The 22,685-nt window shown below is 51.5% G+C and overlaps 6 protein-coding genes across 6 annotated transcripts; 4 read left to right on the top strand and 2 right to left on the bottom strand.

The window, feature by feature from the left end:
• Positions 1 to 615: 615 nt before the first annotated feature.
• AYO21_05326 (hypothetical protein) lies at positions 616 to 2,406 on the top strand (the record flags this gene model as incomplete). The annotated part of the gene is made up of 1 exon (XM_022655296.1): positions 616 to 2,406. One exon carries the CDS (start codon positions 616 to 618, stop codon positions 2,404 to 2,406), a length of 1,791 nt encoding a protein of 596 aa, XP_022512378.1.
• Positions 2,407 to 3,443: 1,037 nt separating this feature from the next.
• AYO21_05325 (hypothetical protein) lies at positions 3,444 to 6,782 on the top strand (the record flags this gene model as incomplete). The annotated part of the gene is made up of 3 exons (XM_022655295.1): positions 3,444 to 4,941; positions 4,992 to 6,448; positions 6,501 to 6,782. 3 exons carry the CDS (start codon positions 3,444 to 3,446, stop codon positions 6,780 to 6,782), a joined length of 3,237 nt encoding a protein of 1,078 aa, XP_022512377.1.
• A 767-nt stretch (positions 6,783 to 7,549) lies between these two features.
• On the top strand, positions 7,550 to 8,890 carry AYO21_05324 (hypothetical protein; the record flags this gene model as incomplete). Its single annotated transcript, XM_022655294.1, has 1 exon — positions 7,550 to 8,890. One exon carries the CDS (start codon positions 7,550 to 7,552, stop codon positions 8,888 to 8,890), a length of 1,341 nt encoding a protein of 446 aa, XP_022512376.1.
• Positions 8,891 to 9,419: 529 nt separating this feature from the next.
• AYO21_05323 (hypothetical protein) lies at positions 9,420 to 10,666 on the bottom strand (the record flags this gene model as incomplete). The annotated part of the gene is made up of 3 exons (XM_022655293.1): positions 9,420 to 9,582; positions 9,747 to 10,103; positions 10,230 to 10,666. 3 exons carry the CDS (start codon positions 10,664 to 10,666, stop codon positions 9,420 to 9,422), a joined length of 957 nt encoding a protein of 318 aa, XP_022512375.1.
• Positions 10,667 to 11,822: 1,156 nt separating this feature from the next.
• Positions 11,823 to 13,655, bottom strand: AYO21_05322 (hypothetical protein; the record flags this gene model as incomplete). The annotated part of the gene is made up of 6 exons (XM_022655292.1): positions 11,823 to 12,077; positions 12,174 to 12,527; positions 12,615 to 12,830; positions 12,889 to 12,959; positions 13,032 to 13,417; positions 13,495 to 13,655. The coding sequence occupies 6 exons, from the start codon at positions 13,653 to 13,655 to the stop codon at positions 11,823 to 11,825; spliced, it is 1,443 nt and encodes a 480-aa protein (XP_022512374.1).
• A 2,269-nt stretch (positions 13,656 to 15,924) lies between these two features.
• Positions 15,925 to 21,693, top strand: AYO21_05321 (hypothetical protein; the record flags this gene model as incomplete). Its single annotated transcript, XM_022655291.1, has 2 exons — positions 15,925 to 19,604; positions 20,670 to 21,693. The coding sequence occupies 2 exons, from the start codon at positions 15,925 to 15,927 to the stop codon at positions 21,691 to 21,693; spliced, it is 4,704 nt and encodes a 1,567-aa protein (XP_022512373.1).
• Between the last annotated feature and the right edge of the window lie 992 nt (positions 21,694 to 22,685).

Raw genomic sequence — 22,685 nt, 5'->3', positions numbered from 1 at the left:
AAATTGGCAGACAGTACAATGGCTTCGTGGAGGAAGAGATGAGATACAACAAGGACAGAAGCAGACATATTGAAGTGGCTCAGTCTTTATCCTCCCATATGATATTGAGAGGTTTGTGCGTACAGCGATTCAGCAGATTTCACTCGAAAACCTTCAGTTAGATCAAACATGGCATTGAGTTGATGATAGGTCGAGAAGTCGTGGATCATGCAGTGGATGAGAGCAGGATGCGCGACTTGTGCGTTAAATGACGACGGAGTGCAAGAATGTCATAGAAATGGTGGAGAAGGCACGCACCAGGATGACACAGGCCAATCACGTGCATCCGATCCCGAGATGATCACGTGTAGTTAGCAATCCTGCGACCTCACTTCTAAAAACGAAACTAGTCGCTTTCTTCTCGAACTCGACATTCCACCAACCAACAATACCAGGTCTAACGCTCAGCCATTTCGTCTCCCCTATTGAAATTGACAGATTGTCAAACATGGAGCTGATGTATTTTTGATGCCAGACGTTGCTGCTGTGTATCCATCTTTCCGCCTGGCTTCTTCCAATCAAGACCCATAACCAAATGTCGAACTGAACTCCTAGCAAATCGCGGTTTCAGCTGGCATGGCCTCCCCACCGAGGAATACCTTTGTTCCTTCCGACTCCTTCAATGATCCTAAGAGTCATGTCACACATGATGACAACAATAACAACTCGACGACACAATCCAACTACTTTAATATCCCCGCTGCTGCTCCAGCCTTAAGTTTCAATGTCACACACGACAATCTGAATGGCAGTGTCGAGTCGCTGGCTCCTCAACACGTCGCCAAGCAGCCTTCTCCACACGTGAGTCTCAATCCAGCATCTCACTCAGGCTCGGGACCTCGCCAGGGATCATTCTCAGATATCTTACCTCACGGTCATACTCCACCTCCGCTTATCAACTCAAACATACCTACTTTAAGAACCGGCATACCCAGCCTTCCCGCAGATGTCAACGCCGTTCTCATCGATGCGCAGACCAAAACCGACCCTAACTTTCGATATTCCCTACCGTCTTTGAGCATGAGTCAGACACAGAACCTCTCTTCTGTTAGTAACGCCAACGACGACGAAAATGACACAATAACTATCGTGGATAGTGGTGCGAACCACAATAATGTTAGGGATGGAAATACGTCGACAATAGCAGTCAATCAAAACAACGTATCAGGCAGAAACAAGCAATATATTCTTTCCGACGGTTCTGTGGTCTCTGGTAAGGGGCTTGGTAGAGGCAGACCAGGCGTCAAACGTGGGCCACGAAGCATCAGAACTCCAGATGCTGACCCGAGCTCACCCCAAGTGGTACCCACGAACGCATCGGACCAGCCTTACCACTTTGGACCTCCTAGCAAGAAAAGAAAGAGTGGTGTGTCCGAGACGTCAGAGTCTAATTTACGTGCATCGACTTCAAATTCCACAGCTACCCCATCTCGAGAGAGCTCCGAAGAATACAACCCTTCTGCGCATACTCGCTCCGGAAGGCCAGTCCAGAAGCCTGTCTCTCTCGGCGACGGTACTCCTGTGCAAGCGAGTCCCTCAAGAAAACCGTCTCGAAACAACTCTACAGCCCATACGATGTCGAATTCTCCTGCGTCCACTAAAACTCACCCAAAGATCAAACGCAGAGTTTACCGGGGACGTGAGCAGTTTGCGCTTTGTGAGCATTGTTTGCGCGGGCATGGTCCTCCGGGAAATGTGATTGTCTTCTGCGATGCGTGTAACAAGTGCTGGCATCAACGCTGTCATGAACCCCGGATCTCTACACACACGGTTACTGACTCCAAAGCTGAGTGGTTCTGCTCTGAATGTGACCGTATTCTGCATGGGAAAAAGAAGGATAAGAAGATAAACGGGAAAGGAAGCACCCAGTCCGCAGTTGTGGCATCTCCCGTCGTCGAGCCAAAACCCACTTTCACTGGGCCACGAGTAGGAGGTCGTTTCCTCCGCCTCGAGCAACGACAAGCGTACTTGAAAACGCTTTCCCGAGATGATCTTGTGGCATTAGTTCTTCAGGCTTCAGATCTGGCACCGGACTTGCCTTTGTTCCAAACCCCGGCGCCACCACCAGTGGCAATGCCCCAAGCGCAGTTCACTTCTACCTATGTAACACCAGTCTCGAAAGTTCCTTCCTTTGGCGACAAGGATGCTGGCGAGGACCATGAGGTAGATGAAGGGTATGACGGCTACTTTGATGAGCTCGCCGCACTATATCCCAAACCCGGAAATGGAGTGCACCTGCCACCAGAGAGCGAGGATTTACATATTTTGCTGGAGGGCAAAGGCAGTAGAACTTTTAGTCACTGGGTGAAAGGAACGCAGGGAAATCTGTTCAGCGGGTCCGGGAACATTTCTTCGACAATCTACTGATGCTTAGGGCAGACGTGGTTAGCAGTGTACAGGTTCTGGTGAGCAGACTCAGATCGTTCATCAATATCACTTCCCAAGTGTTTGAAGTCCCACTGTTCCAATTCTCTAAGAATAGGGACTACGGATATCTTCTCCGGTACTCGCTATAGTTGCCTTCTTACATATTGTGGCTTATCCCAAGTCCCGACGACGTTCCTCGTCTGTCTGAAACCCTCGCGTCGGCTGATCCTGTCTCTGACCACAGACGGACTCGCAAATATCCTCTTCGAACTAATGTCCCGAGGGTCCTTTCCTCAGAATGGTACAGTTCTCTTGTGCATGACCCAATCCCTGGTCTGTAGAGGAATAGCGAATTCATTTCGCGGCTGGCGTCTTCCGAAGCGACCCGCGGGAGAGGGGGATCTCTCTGCATCACGCTATAGATTCATGGAGGGCCACGTCTGCGCATAGTATTAGGACGTTGGTTTTGAGATGGAAAAGGTATCATATGCTTACTGTTTCATGGTTGGAGCTTTGTCGTTCTCGTTCGCCAGTAGGTGACAATCATGCAAAGGTCAAGAGCCCCGGTGATAACGTGTCCGAGTCGTGGCTATGTGGAGCTGAATGGCTGCAGTTGAAGCTAGTAGACAGAGAGCTGAATATAAATTGACAAAGGTTCACTCTCAGAACGTGAAATCTCAATGTCACGAGGATCACTGCGGTGGCCTTCTGGCTGCTCGCGGCTGGCCGCAGTGCCGTGGGGAAAAAAAGGCAGAACCTCTTGCCTCACCTTCATTCAACGACGATGTGTCACGCCCTAGCCGCCTCCATGATTCCAGAAGACTCACTGATTCTTCTAGATTCACAAGCGAAAGTGATTGTTGCGCGCCAAGACGAGATCCGTCAATTGAGCTCGCACGAAAGATCCCCGTCAAGAAATGAAAGATGCCGCGACCTCTTCGTCCTTGCCATTCACAGTTTCGTGGCATTGAATCTACCCTTCCTCCTTGCTGCGCACGATTTTGCGGCGCAGATGACCTCAATGCTGCGACTTCATCATGGCCGCGACCGTGAAGTCTTATATTTCCGCCTCCTCAGCAGGACAAAGCCTTAGCTGTCTCTCTGTGAACGTCCTTTCTCCAGAGCCGCGCCCTCGCCTTCCCTTCACAGATGATGGTCCTGGGAAGCTCTCGATATTTGGTCCGCGCCACGATAACGACCATGAAGACTACAGAAAGATCAAGATCCTCCCAACTGCCGATGAAATCCTCGCCGTCTATCGACCAACGTTCATGCCCAAAAAAGATCTCTACACACAACACTTCCTGGAAAACGGGCCTGGCAGGCTATTGGATACGCTTTTCAGGCAACTTCGATATGACAGCATTGAAAGCATTCGGGACATTTGCTACTCAGCCTCACAAGCGGCTTTCCTGGGCACCGGTACCGCTCCTGAAGATCATGTTGTCCGTCGCGAGACCACGTCTGGCAACCGATATTTTCTTTACAACAATATTAAGGTCGAAGAATTGCTTTCCCATGAACAGATGGCGATGACGGTCCGTGTCAGTTACGACTGCCCTCTGTTCATGAGGGCGCAGAAGCTTTACCACTCCGGCCGTTTTCAAAAAGGCATGCTTGTTGCATTGCTACAACTGGACCATGCCACCATGAAGTTGGCTGTCTACTTCCTCGAGGTTCATCAAGCGCAAAGCACCTTTTCTATGGAATGCTTTGACGGACGTGGCACTCGAGCAGCAGTCCAGCTCTCTTTCCTCCCAACAACCACCCCCGATGACGTCCTTCAACTCTGCCGCCATGCACTGGGTCTTTGCGGAGGAAGCGAACTCTACCTGATAGAATTTCCCAAGGTTCTCTTCGCCGGGCTTTACAACTGTCTCAGGCGGCTGCAACAGATGAGAGAGTCAGACTTCGCTTTCAAGAGCTATGTCGCTCCTGATAAGCATCCCACCGAGGCCTGGTCTGCCGCACAGCTGCACTCTATCGCCGGTATCCCCTCCCATTTCCTATGTCCCCCTCCTTCTTATGCCCTCTCATCAGAATTCTTATACAATCTCACGAAGCTTGTCCCACCGACATGCCCAATTGCCTCTGCGTCGGTAAAGGAATTGTCGCGGCCCTCCACTCTAGAGATCTTGAACCGCGAAACCACCCTGGATGAAGGTCAAGCGGTAGCCTTTAGAGACAGTCTCCTGCGGGAGTTTGCATGCACACAAGGTCCACCTGGATGCGGCAAGACTTTTCTTGGTGTCCAGCTGGCTAAGACGCTTCTCGACTCCCGCACGTCACTGAAACCTATCCTGCTGGTGTGTCTCACGAATCATGCCCTGGACAGTTTTCTTGCCGACCTGCGAGATGCTGGTGTCTCCAATCTACTTCGAGTCGGTTCCGCTAGCAAGGAAGCCTGGACCGGGGCAATCAATCTGCGCAACTTGCGACGAAAGACACGATTGACTAAAGAGGAGTCCCAAATGCTGCATGCCCATGACCTTCAGAAGAAGCTGCTGTTTGCAGAGCTCGATTCATTGTGCAAAGGTATGATCATCTTCCATTCGTCCTGTCTGAGCGGAGCTAAGTACAAACAGCACTTTCTTGCCAAACGCACACTGCGACCCCTCCTTGGCACTATATCGAGGACGTTCTACGCCTTAAGTACCCCAATATACATTCTCAGTTCTCGACCAATTCTCGCGTCTTGCTTGCGCATTCCTTTACCTTCGAATACTGGTCAGAAGGCGGAGACTTGAAGACCATTCGGGATTTACACCTTGAACTTGCTCAGAGGTTGGCCCAAACCTCGAACGACAGTGCAAAGCCTACCCAAGAAAATGTAGATGGAACACTTCTTGACATATCTTACCATGCCGAGCTCCAAAGTGCAAACGCTGGAACGTCTAGCGTCTGGAACCTGCCTTTGAGCGAGCGTCAACTTATGCTTCGGCGCTGGGAAGCGGAGGTAGACAAAGAAAAGTTTGCGAACAAGATGGCCTCACTGTACTCTGAATTGCAGGGATTCACAGACAAAATCAAGACAATCACCAATGGGCGCGATGGGCGAGTCATGTCGTCTCAAAATATCATCGCGATGACCACCACTGCATGCGCCGCCCGCTGGGAGCTTTTGCGATCACTTGATCTCGAGATCCTCATCTGTGAAGAGGCTGCGGAAGTCATGGAGGCACATGCACTGTGTACTTTGCTCCCTTCATTACAACATGCAATCTTCATTGGCGATCCCCAGCAGTTGCGGCCTGAGACAAATGAACAGAATTTAAGCCTTGAGACTTCAATCGGGAGCGACTATCGATTGGATGAGTCTTTGCTGGAGCGAATGATGTTCCCTCATGATCGGTCGGCATCGATAATACCATCAAGCCACTTGAGGGTCCAACGCCGCATGCATCCTGAAATTGCAAACATCACTCGCTTGACCTATCCCTATCTCACGGATCACGAATCTACACTCCAACGCTCGCCGACTCATGGCCTTGCACACAGAGTCTTTTGGTGGGACCATCGAGTTCCGGAACTTGAATCGGACGATTTAAAGTCACATGCTAATTTGCACGAGGTTGAGATGGTTGCCTCTCTTGTCGAATATCTGCTTCGTAGTGGTGCGTATTCGCAAGGAGAAATTGCAGTCTTAACTCCATATGCGGGCCAGCTGGTGAAACTGTACGGGCGGCTGGCAACAAACTGCAATATATGGCTTTGCGAAAAAGACAGAGAAGCATTACTTAGTGAGGAGGCTCTTAGCCTGGGTGACGAAGGCAGGGTCACCAAGGATGAAGTTGCGATCGTCGACATGCTCAGGATCGCAACTGTTGACAACTTTCAAGGCGAGGAGGCGAAGGTTATCATACTCAGCACGGTCCGAAGCGGAGGTAATCCCGGCTTCTTGAAGACATTGAATCGCATCAACGTCGCGTGCAGCAGGGCTCGTAACGGCTTTTACATTGTGGGCAACTCCCAGACCTTGTCTCAAGTACCCAGGTGGAGGGAAGTCATCAACGCTCTCGATGGAAAGATCGGAGGTTCGATAGTGACGCACTGTCATGTGCATACCGCCCACCGTCATCTTGTTGAGCACCCAGAAGACTTTCGAAGCGTCCCAGAATGCGCAGCGCTGTGCGGCATGGCTTTACCCTGCGGTCACGAATGCAAGGAGAGATGTCACCCACCTCAGCTCCATTCCCGCCTATCCTGTCAAGAGAAATGTACCAGGGTCTTCCAACCGTGCGGACACAAATGTGAAAAACTCTGTTTTCAGAAATGCGGAAAGTGCACGACTACCACCGGCGAAGTTACCCTTAGCTGCGGACATCCTGGAAAGAGCCTCTGCTCAGGAGACACTCCTGAGTGCAAGACTGTCATAGACAAAAAACTTCTCAGCTGTGGTCATTCCATAAGCATCTTTTGTGGTGAAATTACTGAGGACAAGAGCGTATGCCAGCAAGCATGTTGTGCGCCACTTTCCTGCGGGCATCTTTGCAGTAGGAAATGCGGTGTCTGCAAAAACAGAACCTCTGACAAGCATGAACCTTGCACGCATGTATGCAATCGCGTGAAAGTATGTGGCCATCACTGCAAGGAGACTTGTCATGTCGGAAAATCATGCGCAAAATTGTGTGTTGAATCCTGCTTGAAGAGGTGTGAGCATGGACCTTGCAGGAACCGGTGCCACGACATCTGCGACCCTTGTGTCCAGCAACCAGCCGTCGGTTGTGAACACGAAACACCATTGGAAATCCTTTGTTGTCTACCCAATCTGTCATTGCCCTGCTGTCGGCCCTGTCCTCGGACTCTGGAATGTGGCCACGATTGCCCATCGGTTCATGGCGAGGTGTGCCCTCCACCAGAGCTCTGCCGGGAATGCTTGAATGGGGTAAGAGGCCCAAGAGTACTTTATTCTCCAGCATGCGGACACATGACAGATATTGCTCATCTGGATAGCCTCAATCTCCATGGCATTTACAATGTCGACGTTGGGGGGTCTATTGTATCAATCAACTCTGAGCTGAGGTCAAATGATGTCAAACCGCCAGAATGCTGGTGTGGAGTGCCTCTGAAGGATATTCGCCGTTACCAAATCCACAGGAAGTTGGCTGACTTGAAGCACAATTTTGACCTTCTTCTCGCCAAAATGGGCCGCCGGATAGCTTCCTTCGCCGCTGCGGTTGACATGCAAAGAAAGCAGTTGGATCAGACGTTGGAGATGTGTATCAAAGAAATCAGACCCAATCCCCTGGCGGCGAAAGCGAATGCTGGTCTCGTCCTTCGTCGGAACCAAGAGATACTCGATCTCCAGAAGAATATCATCAGTTTCCGAAGCAACGTTGTGGATCGATTTCAGAGCAGCATGATGACATTACATGGGAATTTCCCATATGTCATCCCCTCGTATAATCTGGGGTTCCATCTTCACCTTGACGTCTTGGAGTTCAGGGTGGTCGTTGTGCGCCTCTCTGATGCACTGAGGCTTTCAAATCAGCTTCTTTCGCTTCCAGACCCCTCTTTCGGCGTCCAACGTCTGGGCCTCAAAATTCTTCAGTTCGTCTACAAAGAATCAATTTCATGCGTAAGATATTGCCAAGGTGCATTGGACAATGCTTTGACTGATACATATCCGTCACTTGAGGCTGAAATCAAGCTGCAACAGCTCCAGTTCATGCTCTTTGTGAAATCGACAAGAGCTCAGCTTTCTGAGCTTGGTCATCCTGTTGACGACGACTGCACGGACGTGGACGATGAGACGGTCAGAGCTGGCTTGGACGCGGTAACTGCAATTTGCCGCCGATCTCCCGGGACTTGTGCCCTGTTGATGGCGACTGCACAGGATATTATCATGGCATTCGAGCGTTTCGATGGTTCGAAACCGCCATCTATCCCGGAGATCAAAAATGACTACACACGGAAGATCGAGAACCTTTGGAGGCGTCACCAGCTCGGATCCCTGACCATGTGCCATCAATCTCATCCCTACTCTGCCACGACATTCTCTGACGGCTGTCCCAATTGTGGAAAACAGGCTCAGCTATCAGGTGATGAAATTTTCCGTGAATCTGGAAAACATCTCTTCGAGAATCAGTTCCTACAATTCATGCACTCCAAGTCTGGGAAGTCTCAAAAGCTAGAACATCTTGACCTGGAAAGCCCAAAATCAACTATGCAATCGGCTGAGGAGCCCGACTCGGAAGAAATTGCTGCTAATCCAGGTGGGACAGAGTCGACAGACGAAGAACGATTCCTGGGAGCAATGAGGCGAGCGCTTCCTCAAATTGATGGTGGAGTCCCTTCCAACGCGGTGAAATTGTCAAGCGAAGCAGCTGTTTGCCAGAAAGCTGCTACAAAAGAGGATGTTGGGGGAGGCATGAAGACAAAGCTGGAGGGTGGGATAGGTTCGCAACAGCCAATTCCAGCTGAGCCTCAAAATGAGCTTGCAATGGAAGAGAAGTCTCTTGTGGCAGTGAGAAAAGATGGGTGAAAACTGAAAAGAGGAAGAGACGGCAAAATGCAGGGAGGAACATGTGAAAAAAAAAGAGAAAAAGTACCTGTGGCATAGACATCATCTTAGAACACGAACAGATCGAGCCGATAGAGATATTGGTATTATTGAATAAACTCTGGACAACCTTTACAGCTCTCTCCCCTTCTCCTAGAGTAAGAGTGTCAAAGCCGTGTCTGTGTGATGGATAGACAAGATGTGGTCGTCGTTTCAACGGCCATCAGGATATGTATTTTTACTGATTTCCTTGGAAGCGGCCATGAGGACTAGATTGCGTCTTCTTTGGAAGGTCGGCGAAAAGGTGACCCTGGCTGTCTACCTTTTGTATGGAAAGTCTGACCAAGTCACATACACAAGGCACGAGCAATCCGCCCATGCACGGTGGGAAAGGTCAATGGATTCTGGAAACAACGCCGTGCATCCCATGTGCAGCGAAGGAGGATGGATGGATGGATGGTTGGATGGATGGATGAACGCCACCCAAGTTGAGCGGGTGTTTCAGCTCAGCTCAGAGCCTGGATTTCGGAGTGGCCGCATGTGTCACGGCAGGTCTGGGGTCGACGGCCGGCGCCGTCCACCACGGATACATGACGGGGGCGTCCTTGTCGAGTTGGTCCTGGAAGTCTGGTTTCCCAGAGGCGAAGAAGGCGCGTTTGGCTTCGGCGTGGTCCCTATATATATACACATACACAGTACGTGTCACAATTGGTCAGTGGAACGGTCTTGGCTTGTTTCGGGGGTTTTTACTATATCACTTTTTATGCAGAAGGCTGGAGCAGGGAATGAGAGTCTCAGGTCCGCGGGGGGCCCCCGGGGGGGGGGGGGGGCGACTTACCTGGAAGCGAATTGGTGGGCCAGCAAGGGACTGTCGACGAGGTGCGCGGCCTCTGCAGACCCGGGGTTGCGCCAGATGAGCTGGCGGTTCAGGTGGATGGCCGTGGTGCTGACACGCTCGATGAGTTCCTCGGCCAGCTGCACGGCGCGCGGCAGCACGTCCTTGGGTTCCGGGACCAGCTCGGAGAAGATGCCGTCCAGGGCCTTGGAGTCGGCCGGGTACGTGGCCCCCGTGGTCAGGAGGTACGTCGCGCGGCCGTAGCCGACCATGCGTGGCAGGAAGAAGGAACTCGCCGACTCCATGGTCAGGCCGATGCGGGAGAAGGGGAACCCGAAGCGCGATTTGGGGCTTGCGATCCTGTAGAGCCATTGTTTTTCTCTTTAGCACTCTTGTATCATATGCATTTCGGACACGCGCACACAGTGAACAGGAGAACAAGGGCGAAGGAGGGCGGGGTTGGGTTGGGATACGAGAGCACATTACCTGATCCCTGCTGCAAGCGTGGCCGTCATAGCAATGCCGACGGCCAACCCGTTGTATGCCACGATCACCGTCTTGCTGCAGTTGTACATGGACAACGCCAGCCTGCCACCCGTGTCTCGAATGTCCGTGATGGGGATGTCCTTGGGCGGAACGGCGTCGAGGTTCAAGTCAATGCCGGCGCTGAACGCCCGTCCCGCCCCTGTCAGAATCACGACCTTGACCCGGTTGTCGCGATCGACGACCCGGAAAAAGGACTCCAGCCCCGTTATCATTTCGCCAGTGAAGGAGTTGAGTTTGTCAGGCCGGTTCAGGCTCACGATGAGGATGGGGGTCACCCCAGGAGCAGATTCGGGGTGGTTGGTGACTCGCACATGGCTGTCTGCCGGGGTCGTGTATGTCTCGGGTATCTGGATCGTTGAGCTTGGTGGTGCTTGCATCGTGTCAGACGTTGTTGGTACAGCTGTAGAGAGTCACTGAGGACCTGGGGGAACGGATCCCCTCGTCGATATAAATCACCGTCAAGTAACCATCGATGGTTGTGGATTCTCCGGGACACGAACCGAAAACACCGCGGGAACGTTTAGTAATCGCAAAGGTTGGACCCCCAGGCCAGATCCTGAATAGTAAGCCAGTCGTTTTCTCACCTCGGCCGAGGAGCAGACGTTCTCGACTTGGTGATCGCCCCGGGACGGGCTCGTGGCACTGTACTGACCATTTTCGGCAAAACAAGAGAGTCTGAAGGATTGCAGGTATTAATATGGAGCGGATGTGCCGATTGCTTTTGTGTTGGCGGGCTGAAGCAGACGGAAGGATGTAATGGGATTCTGGTATCAGTACAGAGATAGATCACTATCTTTCTGTTTCGTTAGCAGCATCATCCTAATTTCTTTGTTCAGCAAGCATATTTCTGTGGCGTTGCTGGGAGGTCCTTGGAATCGGGAGATGTCATAACAGCTGAAGTTATGCCAAGCACATATACCATTAGAAGACTAGCGCCTTGGCGGACAACCAGTGACGGACAACGTGCGAGGCGATAGCGCAGCCTTGTCATTCATTGCAAGCCTTGTGAGTCAAGGGCCGTCTGGGAAGTCATTCGATCCCAATGACAATCGTGTATGTCGTTTCTACCGTATCTTCGCCCAAGAACGGAGTTTCGTTCCTCTAACTCATTGATGGATTGATCTGGGCGACGATCTATCATCACCCCCATGGCGAGGGTGACGGAGAAGGAATGCATGCCAAAGCACAAGGTACATACAGTATGTAGTCTACTTGGCAACGGCACGGTCTGTGCATCTACATAACTTTTAGAACAACAAACAGAAAGAAGCACCTGTCCCAGTTCTAAAATGGATCAGTTCCCCATCATTTTCCCCATCTATCCAACGACGCCTGCGCCACCCGGCTCTTTTGGTTCACAAATATATTCCCACATAACCCCATTGCATGCTCATGTTCTGCGACAAATGGTCGCAAAGATTTCTGGCTCAATAACAAACTCACAATAGAGAGGCTGGACTGTGTCTCTATCATGTCGTCAAATAGTAACAATATGATAATTCTGAGAAGGAAGGGCAGGATATCTTTTTCTGGTCAGAAGCTCACTTGGAACTTCGGGTGGGTTCGGAGCCAGGCGCCGTATTTCATGAAGAAGAATGGCAGAGGGGCCATTCCCAGCGCGATGAACCCGAGCAGGCTGTTGCCCCAACCCAGCCCGAGACTGGAGTACAAGGGTCGACCAGCGAGCGGAAGGAAGGCGCCCACAAGGGAGCGGATGATGGTGTTGGCGGCCGTGACGCTGGCAGCGAAGAGTGGGTAGCAGTCGACCAAGTATGTTTGGACAGCCATCTACGACATTGGCTCTTCGTTAGCACAGGAAGCAACAAATTAAAAAACTAGCAAACCTCCAGATAATGACAACAAGAACAAAAGGCTTGTACTCACGAAAATGCCCATGAGTCCTAGTCCAACCCAGCCAGTACCGATGATGGGCATAATCCAGTGGACCTCCTTCTCTACCGACCAGCCGTACCAGAACAATCCAATTGGGATGCAAAATGCGGCCGGTATTAGCCCTTCCAACCGGATCTCGGGTGACACGTCGCCTTGGGCTTGTTTCGCGCGGATACGCTTATCGCTGGTGGCACCGAACAAGATCAACCCTATGAACATGCCGATACCAATACCCAGGAAAGAGAGCCCAGCGAGACCGGTCGAGAAGCCATACGTAGTCTCATAAATCTCGGTAATGGTGGTGAAGAGGAGATAGAGGTAGCCGTAAACGATCGAGATGTAGACCTAAAAGAGACAGAGGACGAGGGTTAGAGGGTGCTGAGAGCCTTTGCTTGTTGCTGAGGTTGGAGGGTGGCGAAGGGAATGACATACAACAAAAATGAAGACAATTGGAGACCTGAAGAACATCTTGGTTGGGCGGATCAAGGCCTTTATAAGAGCCGCGCGAGGGGTGTCATTCGTTGACATCTTCGAGACGTACTGCTCATTGCCGGTCGACTTGCGAAGTTTGGCGGCTTTTCTCTCGAGGAGGACAGGAGCGTAGGTCTCTCTCATGAAGACGAAGCACATCACCATGACAACTCCAGCCTGGTCCATCCGTTAGTTGGAGAAAGGAATAGAAAGTATCGCTGCTGCCACCACCTACCGCAATAGTAATGACCCAGAAAACCCATCGCCATCCGACATTCTGTGAGAGGAAGGCACCTGCCACGGGACCTGATCATAGAGTGAGTACATTTGTTGTGAATGCTCCATACAGAGTCTAGAACAGAGAGCATCCAAACGTACCAGCGACGGGACCAATCAACGGACCCATTGCGAAGATGGCCATCTTCGACCCTCGTTTCTCTCTCGGATACAAATCTGCCACACTTCCTCCACCGAGAACCAGAGGCGCCGATCCCGCTGAACCTGCCAGAAATCGAAACCCAATGAGGCTGTCGAGCGACGGGGCCACGGCACAGGCGACCGTGAAGATAACGAACAGGACGTTCGTGATCAGATAAACCGGCAACCGCCCATAGATCTCTGACATGGGCGCACACACAAGGGGACCAAAGGCGTAGCCGACCAGGTAGACCGAGACGACGAGCGCGGCGAGAATGACGCTCGACTGGTTGAAGTCTTTCATCACGCCGGGGATTCCTGGGGCGAACATGGAGGACGCGAGCGGTCTGGAGGGTAAAACTATATCAGCAATCTTGAATAGTTGGTCGCCAGGGAGATTTTCCAGGTCGTCTGTATAACATACGTGACAAAAGTCAAACATGAGAGCATGCCGATATTGATCGCCTTCATCCGGGATGTCCAGTTCATCGGGTTTTCAGGGTCGTCGTCGCCATCCCAGTCGACGATGAAGTCATTTGCGTCCGGACGGACGTCCTCAACACCCTCCTTGGTATCCTCAGCCATTCTGAACGTGTCGACTGTGTATGGCGGTCTGGTAGCGTTTTGACGATGAATCGCGAAGCCATTCAGAGGTAGAGGGTAAAATGCACCTTTAGACTTATGTACCGAGGAAGAAACACGGCGAGACGGGGTAACAACAATCTGGGAAAGGCCACAAAAACCACCCTTCCAAGCGGGCCGAAACTCGCTTGCAGACCCAATTTGTGCAAGTTGTGCGAGTTTGTGCAAACAAGAGGTGAAATCTGGAAGCTTATTGGACAGAAGCGACAAACAAGGCGGGACCTTCGTTAACTAGTTCTCGTGTACCATCCCTAATAAAGACTAGTTTACGCCAAGATGCTACCATGAGCTCGTCCAAGCGAGTCCCGTGATTCAGGTCTTCCATCTCGGCCCCGAATCCTACTATATGTCCATCCACTCGTATAGATACACCTTATTAGGCATTCCGTACGAGATATACCAGGTATATACCGCTTGTACCTCTATTCTGAGTGAGTTCAAGGGTGCACCTCCCCCGCCCCGCCTTTACCACTGTTTTCAACCAAACATGCGTAAGATTCGATCCCGGAGATGGCATCGGAGCGATATCTCTTGACATTATCGCCCAGAGTCTACGATTCTCGCTAGGTCGCCAAGCATAGTCCATTGTCCCACCGTGCTCTTGCCTCTTTGATCAATCTTGCCTCTATCGGAGCAATCAGGAAGCTCATGAAGCCGGCGTGAACAATCTATCGACTACTATGCGAGTGCGCGTAGGACCAAGCAAATATTCTTTTATGTGGTAGCGAGGCTGTGCTGTATCGGCCACGGCTCGTGAATGCCTTGGTCAGGAATATGGCGAAGGAAAGGGCCACGGGGCCGAAGAGTCGCAAGGAGGATGGAGAGGTGGGTCTGGATATGGCCGCCGAACGTCGATAAGACTCAACTCAGCAGGCGGGTCAATTGATCCAGTGGCCGTGCATTCTCCACGCTGAACTGGAGTGGAATATCGTGTTTGGAAAATGACATTTGTCGTCGAATACAGAGTGTTCGGGGTTGAGTACTCCGCTATATCCAGCCAGCTCAATACTGCACAGACACTTCAATCAAGGGTGCCTCGATTTCCCGCGAAAATACTCAAATCATCTGTAGGTCGGTGTCTGTAAATGTGGTTCATTTGTGTCATTGAGACAGGCCAATCGGCCTTGTAAAGCCTCTGTGGTGTAGGGGTTCTAATGGAAGGATATGGAGGAAATTGTAAAACCGCTAGACCAGTGGCTGGTCTGAAGCGCCTAACTCAGAATATCTGTATGTACTGTACCTAGGTAGGGTTTCGGGGGGGGGGGGGGGAGGGGAGGACGTGCTCTTACCTAAGCTGCCTACAAGTACTTACCTGGGTGTTACCTAGGTAGCCTCTTGAGCCTCAGTGAGCCTGGGGCCCTTCAACTCCACTACTCCACGTCCTTGTACGAGCCCCATTCATCTTAGCTTTTTCTCTGCGCTTGCTCCACTCCATTTTCATCTCTTCATCTCATTCAATCGCTTTCAACTCCCTTCAAATCCCTCTTCAGTGGCTGATGGCCTGTTACATGGCAACCCAATGTCCGACTGCCTATTGTCTACTCGGTAGAGTCTACAGGAGACCAATGGAGCACCCTGTCTGCCGCAATGTCTCATTAATTGACCATATTGTTCGGCCACGTTTTGGGTCGCTGCATCCTGGCAACTGACGAGACTGGTCAATACCCCTCAGTTGACGCCGACCCTCAGCCTCACTTGGACATATCAGAGACAAACGGACCCTCAGTTCTTTCGGCAGAGGTCACGGACAGACCCGCGGCCATGTCGTGGCAAAAGAATTCATTGGGCCCGTTGCCCTCAAGGATCAAAATCGCTGGCTACATTGGATGAAATCAGCCTCATTTGACCAACCAGTAGACCACCGTTCGGCGGGCAATCCTGGCCGGCATGCTGTCACATTTGCATAACATCTGAAAGATGAGAACTTGCTCCAATATGACTGGAAAGGCGGTAGAATGGATGCCTGCAGGCAAACCGTGTTCGGCTTCACATGCAGCTCGCCAATATCAGCCAAGCACTGCCCATGGGACGACCAAAAGTGCCAGCCTGCTCTGGTCCTCTAAGGCATCTCATACAGCCTCACCACGACCCCTCGCTCTTTAATGAAGACGTATCTCTGCAGCCTCCGCCAATTCTGTCACTGTTTTTCTAACCACGGGCAGGATATATTCTTTGCTTCATCTTATGTGGACTTTGATCTGACTTCGAGAGTATGGCACCGCGCTCTCAAGCAAGCGATCACCCCCGGAAGGTGTGCAGGTTGTTTCTCAACACTGGTCGCTGCCATTACGGGTCTAGATGCAAATATCCCCATGTTGCTGCTGGCGGTCCCTCTGACAGTCTCGCAAACACAGCTGAACACCGTTTCAATCGACCCCGGCAGACGAGAAACGAGCCAGACGACAGATTCAGTACCTGGAAACTATCCGTCCCTCACGGCGCAAATGGCTTCTCTCCAACACCCCTTCCCCCCCTCTTCTTCCAAAATGCTCTCGCCTATGTGGGCTCCGATGTGGGAATAATGCAAGAGACAGTTCTCATCCTGGCCAAGGACGGTGGATTACAACGAATAAAGCAAGTGGTCGAGCGCAGTATGGATGGCATGAGCTTAGACATGCGCCGGAAAATGATCAAAGAGCAAGCAATACCACTGTGTCAAGTCATCACCCATCAACACGTACTTGCGTCCACCTTGCTTGAGGTGCACGTTGGAACAATCTACAACTTCATTTACGGCGTCCAAGGCCAGCGTGCAGTACAATTCTTCAAGACCCTCGTTGCTACCATTGCAGACTGTAGCCAAGTTGATATTTTGCCCTCGGAAATCGAAGCGGTCGTCAAGGCTTTCTCGAACATCATTGACTGCAATACTCACGCCTTGGTGAATGATGACCTGAGGCTGCTTGCAGATTCCTTGTTTGATGTCGTGGCCAAACTCGACGAGGGTGAAGCTCACGAGTCAAGGAGAATAGTGAACCGCATCAATCAACGACTAGGGATCGGGCGAGAGCTGACAGGTTGGAAGCCACCAAAGACAACAGCGTTACCAAAGGCCACTTTCGCTCTGCAGCAAGACCTGCCCGGGACTTTATCCAAGGACGGGCCGCGGCATGACAACGACTGCGTCAACGCTTGTGATATACAGATTATGCCCACATTCGAAGAAATCAATGCAACACGCTCTGAATATCTGCCGTCCATGAATCCGCAGGACTGGCATCTCCCCGGAGTTTTAGGACTCCTGGATCGACACTTCCGTCTTCTTCGAGAAGATACCGTGGGGCAGCTTAGGGATGCTGTAAGGCAAGAGGTGCAAGCTTCCCACAGTATAGAAAATAGAGGTAAACCTCAAGGTTCGCGGAAATTGACATACGACAACGCCCGGGTTGTGAAAATCGATTTCAACAGATGGCAAGGCCTGCTCATCACTATCGGCTTCGACCAGCCTTCTCATCTTCGGCAACGCTCGGCCAAACACAGGAAGGAATGGTGGGAATTTCAGAAACGCCTCCGTGTAGGCTCCCTCATTTGCCTTCTTTCCAATGGGGCTTTGATATTCTGCTCGGTTATTGAACGCAAGCCAACCAAACCCTTAGCAAAAACCGACGACTCATCCAGTTCAGACGACGAGAAGATTCCAAATCGACCTGAAAAACCTCAGGACCTGTTCTCGGACCCTGTCCGAGCCTTCACTACCGTCTCCTTGGTCAGCGACAGGACAGAGGCCGTCCTGGATCTCATGAAAGCCCCTAATTCCGCTTCCGCCAAAATAGTTGAGTTCCCTGGTGTTCTGCTGCCCTCCTTCGAGCCGACCTTGCGAGCTTTGCGAGCAATGCTTCGAAATCCCGAGATGCCCTTCTCAGAGTACCTAGCACCTGAAGCCCAAGCAGATTTATCGAAAATTGCAGCCCCCTACTATGCCACCAGACCCGGGTTTGAGTTCGACCTCAGCTGCATCATGAAAGACAAGACTGTGATGAAGATTGCCGTTGACGATGATTCCAACCACGAGGCGTTCCGTGAGAACTCCATTCTTGACAGAGCCCAGGCCGATGCGCTTCTCACATCTCTCCAGCGCTCCCTCGCTCTGATACAGGGACCTCCCGGGACGGGTAAGAGCTTCACTGGAGTGGCACTGATCAAGGTGCTGATCGCAATACAGGCACAGGCCAAGCTTGGTCCGGTGCTGTGCGTTTGCTACACTAATCACGCACTTGATCAACTTTTAGAAGACCTGGTGCGACATGGCATCGGTCAGATTGTCCGTATTGGATCCCAGTCGAAGTCCGAGATATTGCAGAATTGCAACCTCCGTATTCTGGCCAGCAATATTGATTTGACCAAAACCGAGAGACATGAACACTGGGTGCTGAAGTTAAGGCTTGATGAAGACGAAAGAATTATATCTAAGGCCATAAAGAGACTTTCGCTCGAAGGGGATGTCGCAGCACTCAAAAGCTACCTCGAAATTTATTATCCCAAATCATACAGGACTTTTTTTGGCGGAGAGGACGACGATGGATTTGAGAGGGTTGTGCGTCACAAGACATACCTGTTAAATGCATGGCGTAAAGGTGGCTCACCTCAAGGTCCTGTCCGCCGACTAGAGAGTCTACTCGAGGTGCCCAACATCGAGTCTTTGAATCATTTTGAGAGACAGCGGCTGTATTACCATTGGTTGGCAGAATCCAAAAAGACAGCCCAGGCCGAACTATTGAACGCGCTGGCACAGTACAAGGAACACAAGGAACGATTCGATCAAGTCCGGGCAGGCGTTGATCTTCGATGTTTGCAACAGGCTAAGATTATCGGTGTAACCACTACAGGTCTGGCGAGAACGTTGCCAATTCTTCGAAAGCTCAATTCCAAGGTCCTTGTTTGCGAAGAGGCTGGAGAAGTGCTTGAGGCGCATATTCTTACCGCTCTCCTGCCTTCTCTAGAGCACGCAATCTTGATCGGTGACCATCTTCAACTTCCCCCCCATATCCAAAGCTACGAACTGTCGAGAGAAAGTTCTTTGGGAAAGCGACACTGTTTGGATATATCCCTGTTCGAAAGACTGGTAACGCCTTCATGCTCTACCCAGACTGCGGTGCCTTTTAGTACCCTGGAGACACAGCGACGAATGCATCCCTCGATTTCCAAACTCATCCGCAATACGTTGTATCCACGGTTGAGTGACTCTTCAGACGTGGAATCATATCCGCCTGTGGCTGGACTAGCCAAGAGACTTTTCTGGCTCGACCATGCGCACCATGAGGATGGTGTCCTCTCTTACTCGGATGCGACAACTTCCCATTCGAATACCTTTGAAGTCCAGATGGTCACCGCACTGGTGTCTCATCTAGTTAGACAGGGTGTCTACCACACGAATGACCTAGCGGTTCTCACTCCCTACCTTGGCCAACTTCAGAAAATCCGCCGAGCACTCCAAGGGTTGTTTGAGATCTCCTTGACCGAAGGCGACATGCTTGAATTGGAAAGAGAAGAAATTGGAAAGGACAATGATGAGGCGGGTCATAGTGTCACGCCTGCTCTCCAGAAGACCCCTCTCTCGCGGGCACTCAAAGTGTCTACCATTGACAACTTTCAAGGAGAAGAGGCCAAAGTCGTTATCATCTCATTGGTGAGGAGCAACGACCAGAACAAGTGTGGCTTCCTTCGGACATCAAACCGAGTCAACGTCCTTTTGTCCCGCGCCAAACACGGAATGTACATCATCGGGGACTCGCGCACCTCTGGTCATGTCCCAATGTGGGCTTCTGTGATCGACATGCTTCATTCTGACGATAATTTCGGCGAGTCGCTTCCACTTCAGTGTCCCCGCCATCCACAAGCCACATTCTCCGTCTCGAAACCGGACGACTTCGCCATCTTCTCGCCTGAAGGAGGGTGCAACCTGCCATGCGAAATGCGCTTGAGTTGTGGGCATTCCTGCCTCAGCAAATGCCATTCGCAAATGCTACACAGTGCTGTCAAATGCCTCGAACCATGTCCCAGGTCTCTGAAAGGATGTGACCACATGTGCCCTAACAAGTGCGGAGATGCCTGTCCTGTCAAATGCCCAGAGAAGCTACACGACCTCCACCTCACCCTACCTTGCGGCCACATGCGAAATACCCTGCCGTGTTGGCAAGCTAGACATCCTTCCAAGGTAGTCTGCCAGGATAGGGTCACTCGAGTTGTCCCTGGTTGTGGCCATCAGGTTGAACTTTCATGCTATGAGAGTGTTGAAACCAACGGCTTTTGCTGCAACGCCAACTGCGGTGAAGCTCTTCCGTGCGGCCATGCTTGTTCGAAATCTTGTAACGTCTGTAAGATAAGAGAAGATGGCAAAGTCATCAGAGAAGACCATGGGAGATGCCAACACGCATGCGGCCGTGCCTTCAAATCGTGCACGCACCTGTGTAAAGAAAAATGTCACGGGGATAGTCCTTGTCCACCATGCCGAGCTCCTTGCGAAGTATCATGCCAGCACTCAAAATGCACGAAACGCTGCCATGAGCCGTGCGTTCCCTGCGCAGAGGGAAGATGCTCCTCCAAATGCCCACACAGCGCTTGTACTCTTCCTTGTGCCGCTCCATGTGACTGGATACCTTGTTCAAAACGCTGCGCCCGTGTCCTGAGTTGCGGGCATCGATGCCCTTCGCTCTGTGGCGAGGTCTGTCCACTCCCAAGATACTGTCAGATCTGTGCTCCTGAGGAGGTGAAGAAGATGGTGGTCGATCTGTTGTTGATGGAGGAATACCATGAGATCAATCTGGACGAGAACCCATGCATAATCCCTCCGTGTGGTCATATTTTGACCATGGAAAGCATGGATGGTCAAATGGAGATGTCAAAGCATTATGCTGATGATGGGCTTGATGTCCGAATTACTGATTCGGCAATGCCGTTTTCCAAAGATGAGCTGAAGGTGTGCAGCAGCTGTCGAGGCTCACTACGAACCATATCAAGGTACGGCCGCATAGTCCGAAGAGGACTCATTGACGACGCCACCAAGAAATTCATCATATCCGCGAACCAACAATTTCTTCCGCTTTACCAGTCAGTTCGCCAACACCAAGCCGAGTTGGCCAAGTCGGTCAAAGATGTCCAATCTCAGGGGAATAAGATGCACTTGGAGGAACAAGTTCTGTCTGGTGGACGCAAGGACCAAGTCAAGCTGATATTCAAGGTCGCGCATGATTTGCGATACTCGTCAATTGCGAAGACACGCAATCACATTATGAGATACCTTCGCCAGGTCGACATCGACGAACAGCCTTTCAAGCGAGTTTGGGATATGGTGCAATTCGCCCGAAAACAAGGCAAAACTAGCAGCGATGTGGGATTCGATCCAACCGCCATACAAACCAGCCAGACTTTACAGGGCGAATCGCTGCTGTTGAGATGCGAGCTTGTTATATTGTTGGACTTCTTGGCAGCCTTTGGAACCTGCCTGCGCGACGTCAACCTGGAAGCCAACAGAGTCGACTGCTTGAAGCTGTTAGCGGCCGCCCGGGAAGCTCTCCAACCGGCCGTGGAGGTCGAAGCTCACACATTCTACGCGCAATGCTGCCTGGCTGAACGGACCTACAGCGGACGATCGGATACCTTTACAGGTCTAAGCAAAGAAGCCACTGAGCATATTAGTGACGCCCAGCAAGTATGCACTCGGTACCCAGGCTCGACCAGACATGTGGTGGGTGAGGTGAAGACAGTTGAGGGAATGTTAGAGTCCTCGACCTTTACGACAGTGGTGAATGATGATGAGTGGAGGCTTGTGATCAACGCGATGGCGAGTGATTTCCGTGGATCAGGGCATTGGTATACCTGCGCCAACAACCACCCGTTCACTGTTGGGGAGTGCGGCATGCCGATGGAGCAAGCGCGTTGTCCTCAATGCGGCGCTCCGGTGGGCGGGCAAAACCATACACCCGCCGAGGGAGTCCGACGTGCGACAGAGCTCGAGAACAGGTTTTCGGACTTGAGGCTTTGAAGAGCCAGATGCTGAAGTGGCTAGATGTCGACGACAGAACGCCAGTTGACGGCAGGGGTGTTGACGCTCGGATCACATCGTGACCTACCAGCAATGCTTCCAGCTGGGGACTATGATTCATGGATTTGTGAATGGGTGACATTTTGAAGGACATTGGGAAGAACATGCAGCAGACCGTGGACAACGGGCTAGTTAGACAAGGTGATGCGCCGCCAAGTACTCGGTGTGTATGTCATGCCTGATGTACGGGCTTGACGGGTACGGTACGACTATGCCTCGTCCACTCGTGTAAGCCATTGGCTCCTTGGCTTTTGAGATTTCCGCCCTAGTCAAAATACGAGTCCATGAGGATTTCATCCTGCAATCTTGAAACGCCGTTGGTGGTTGGTAGCTGTAGAGAAGGTGATCTACGCCCCCCTGCCTACCCTGCTTGTGAGCCTCGTGGGATTGCAGACCAAGGTACTGTACATAGGTGACCTCACTGCCCTCCTAGGTATTATTACATACCTCGGTACATACATAGGCAGTTGGTCGACAGTGGCAGACCCACACATGCGCCCTCGTCTAAAATCTCACTCGAGATCTATAGAATCTCGTGACTTGACTTGACTTGACTCGGGTTGTGTGTGTACAGTGTGGATGTATGTATGTATATTCCATGTGCCAAAAAAAAACTACGAGTAGGTTTTCTGGAAACGAAGCTGAGCACGCGGATCAGGGGAGTGAATACCTCGTGCGTACAAAAGTCAACGGCCCACCGATGCTAGCTAGCTGGGTAGCTGGGTAGCTGGGTGGCTAGCCAGGTAGCCCGAAGGAGGGAAGGCAGTTCTGTTGCGGACGGCCTCAATCACGGAGTCATTTGGCGTGTTGCTGATCCGGGTGCTGCTGCTGCGGCTGCGGCTGCTCGGGAATGTGGATATGGATGTACACATGTATATGTATATATAAATGCAGGCGTCTGCTGAGAAGTCCCTGGGGATGTTCTTCGTGTG

The sequence above is a fragment of the Fonsecaea monophora genome (assembly GCF_001642475.1).
Source record: "Fonsecaea monophora strain CBS 269.37 chromosome Unknown Scaff33, whole genome shotgun sequence".
Taxonomy (NCBI): domain Eukaryota; kingdom Fungi; phylum Ascomycota; class Eurotiomycetes; order Chaetothyriales; family Herpotrichiellaceae; genus Fonsecaea; species Fonsecaea monophora.
Note: the sequence above shows the minus strand (reverse complement) of the source record. Positions and strands in the feature narration are given on the sequence as shown.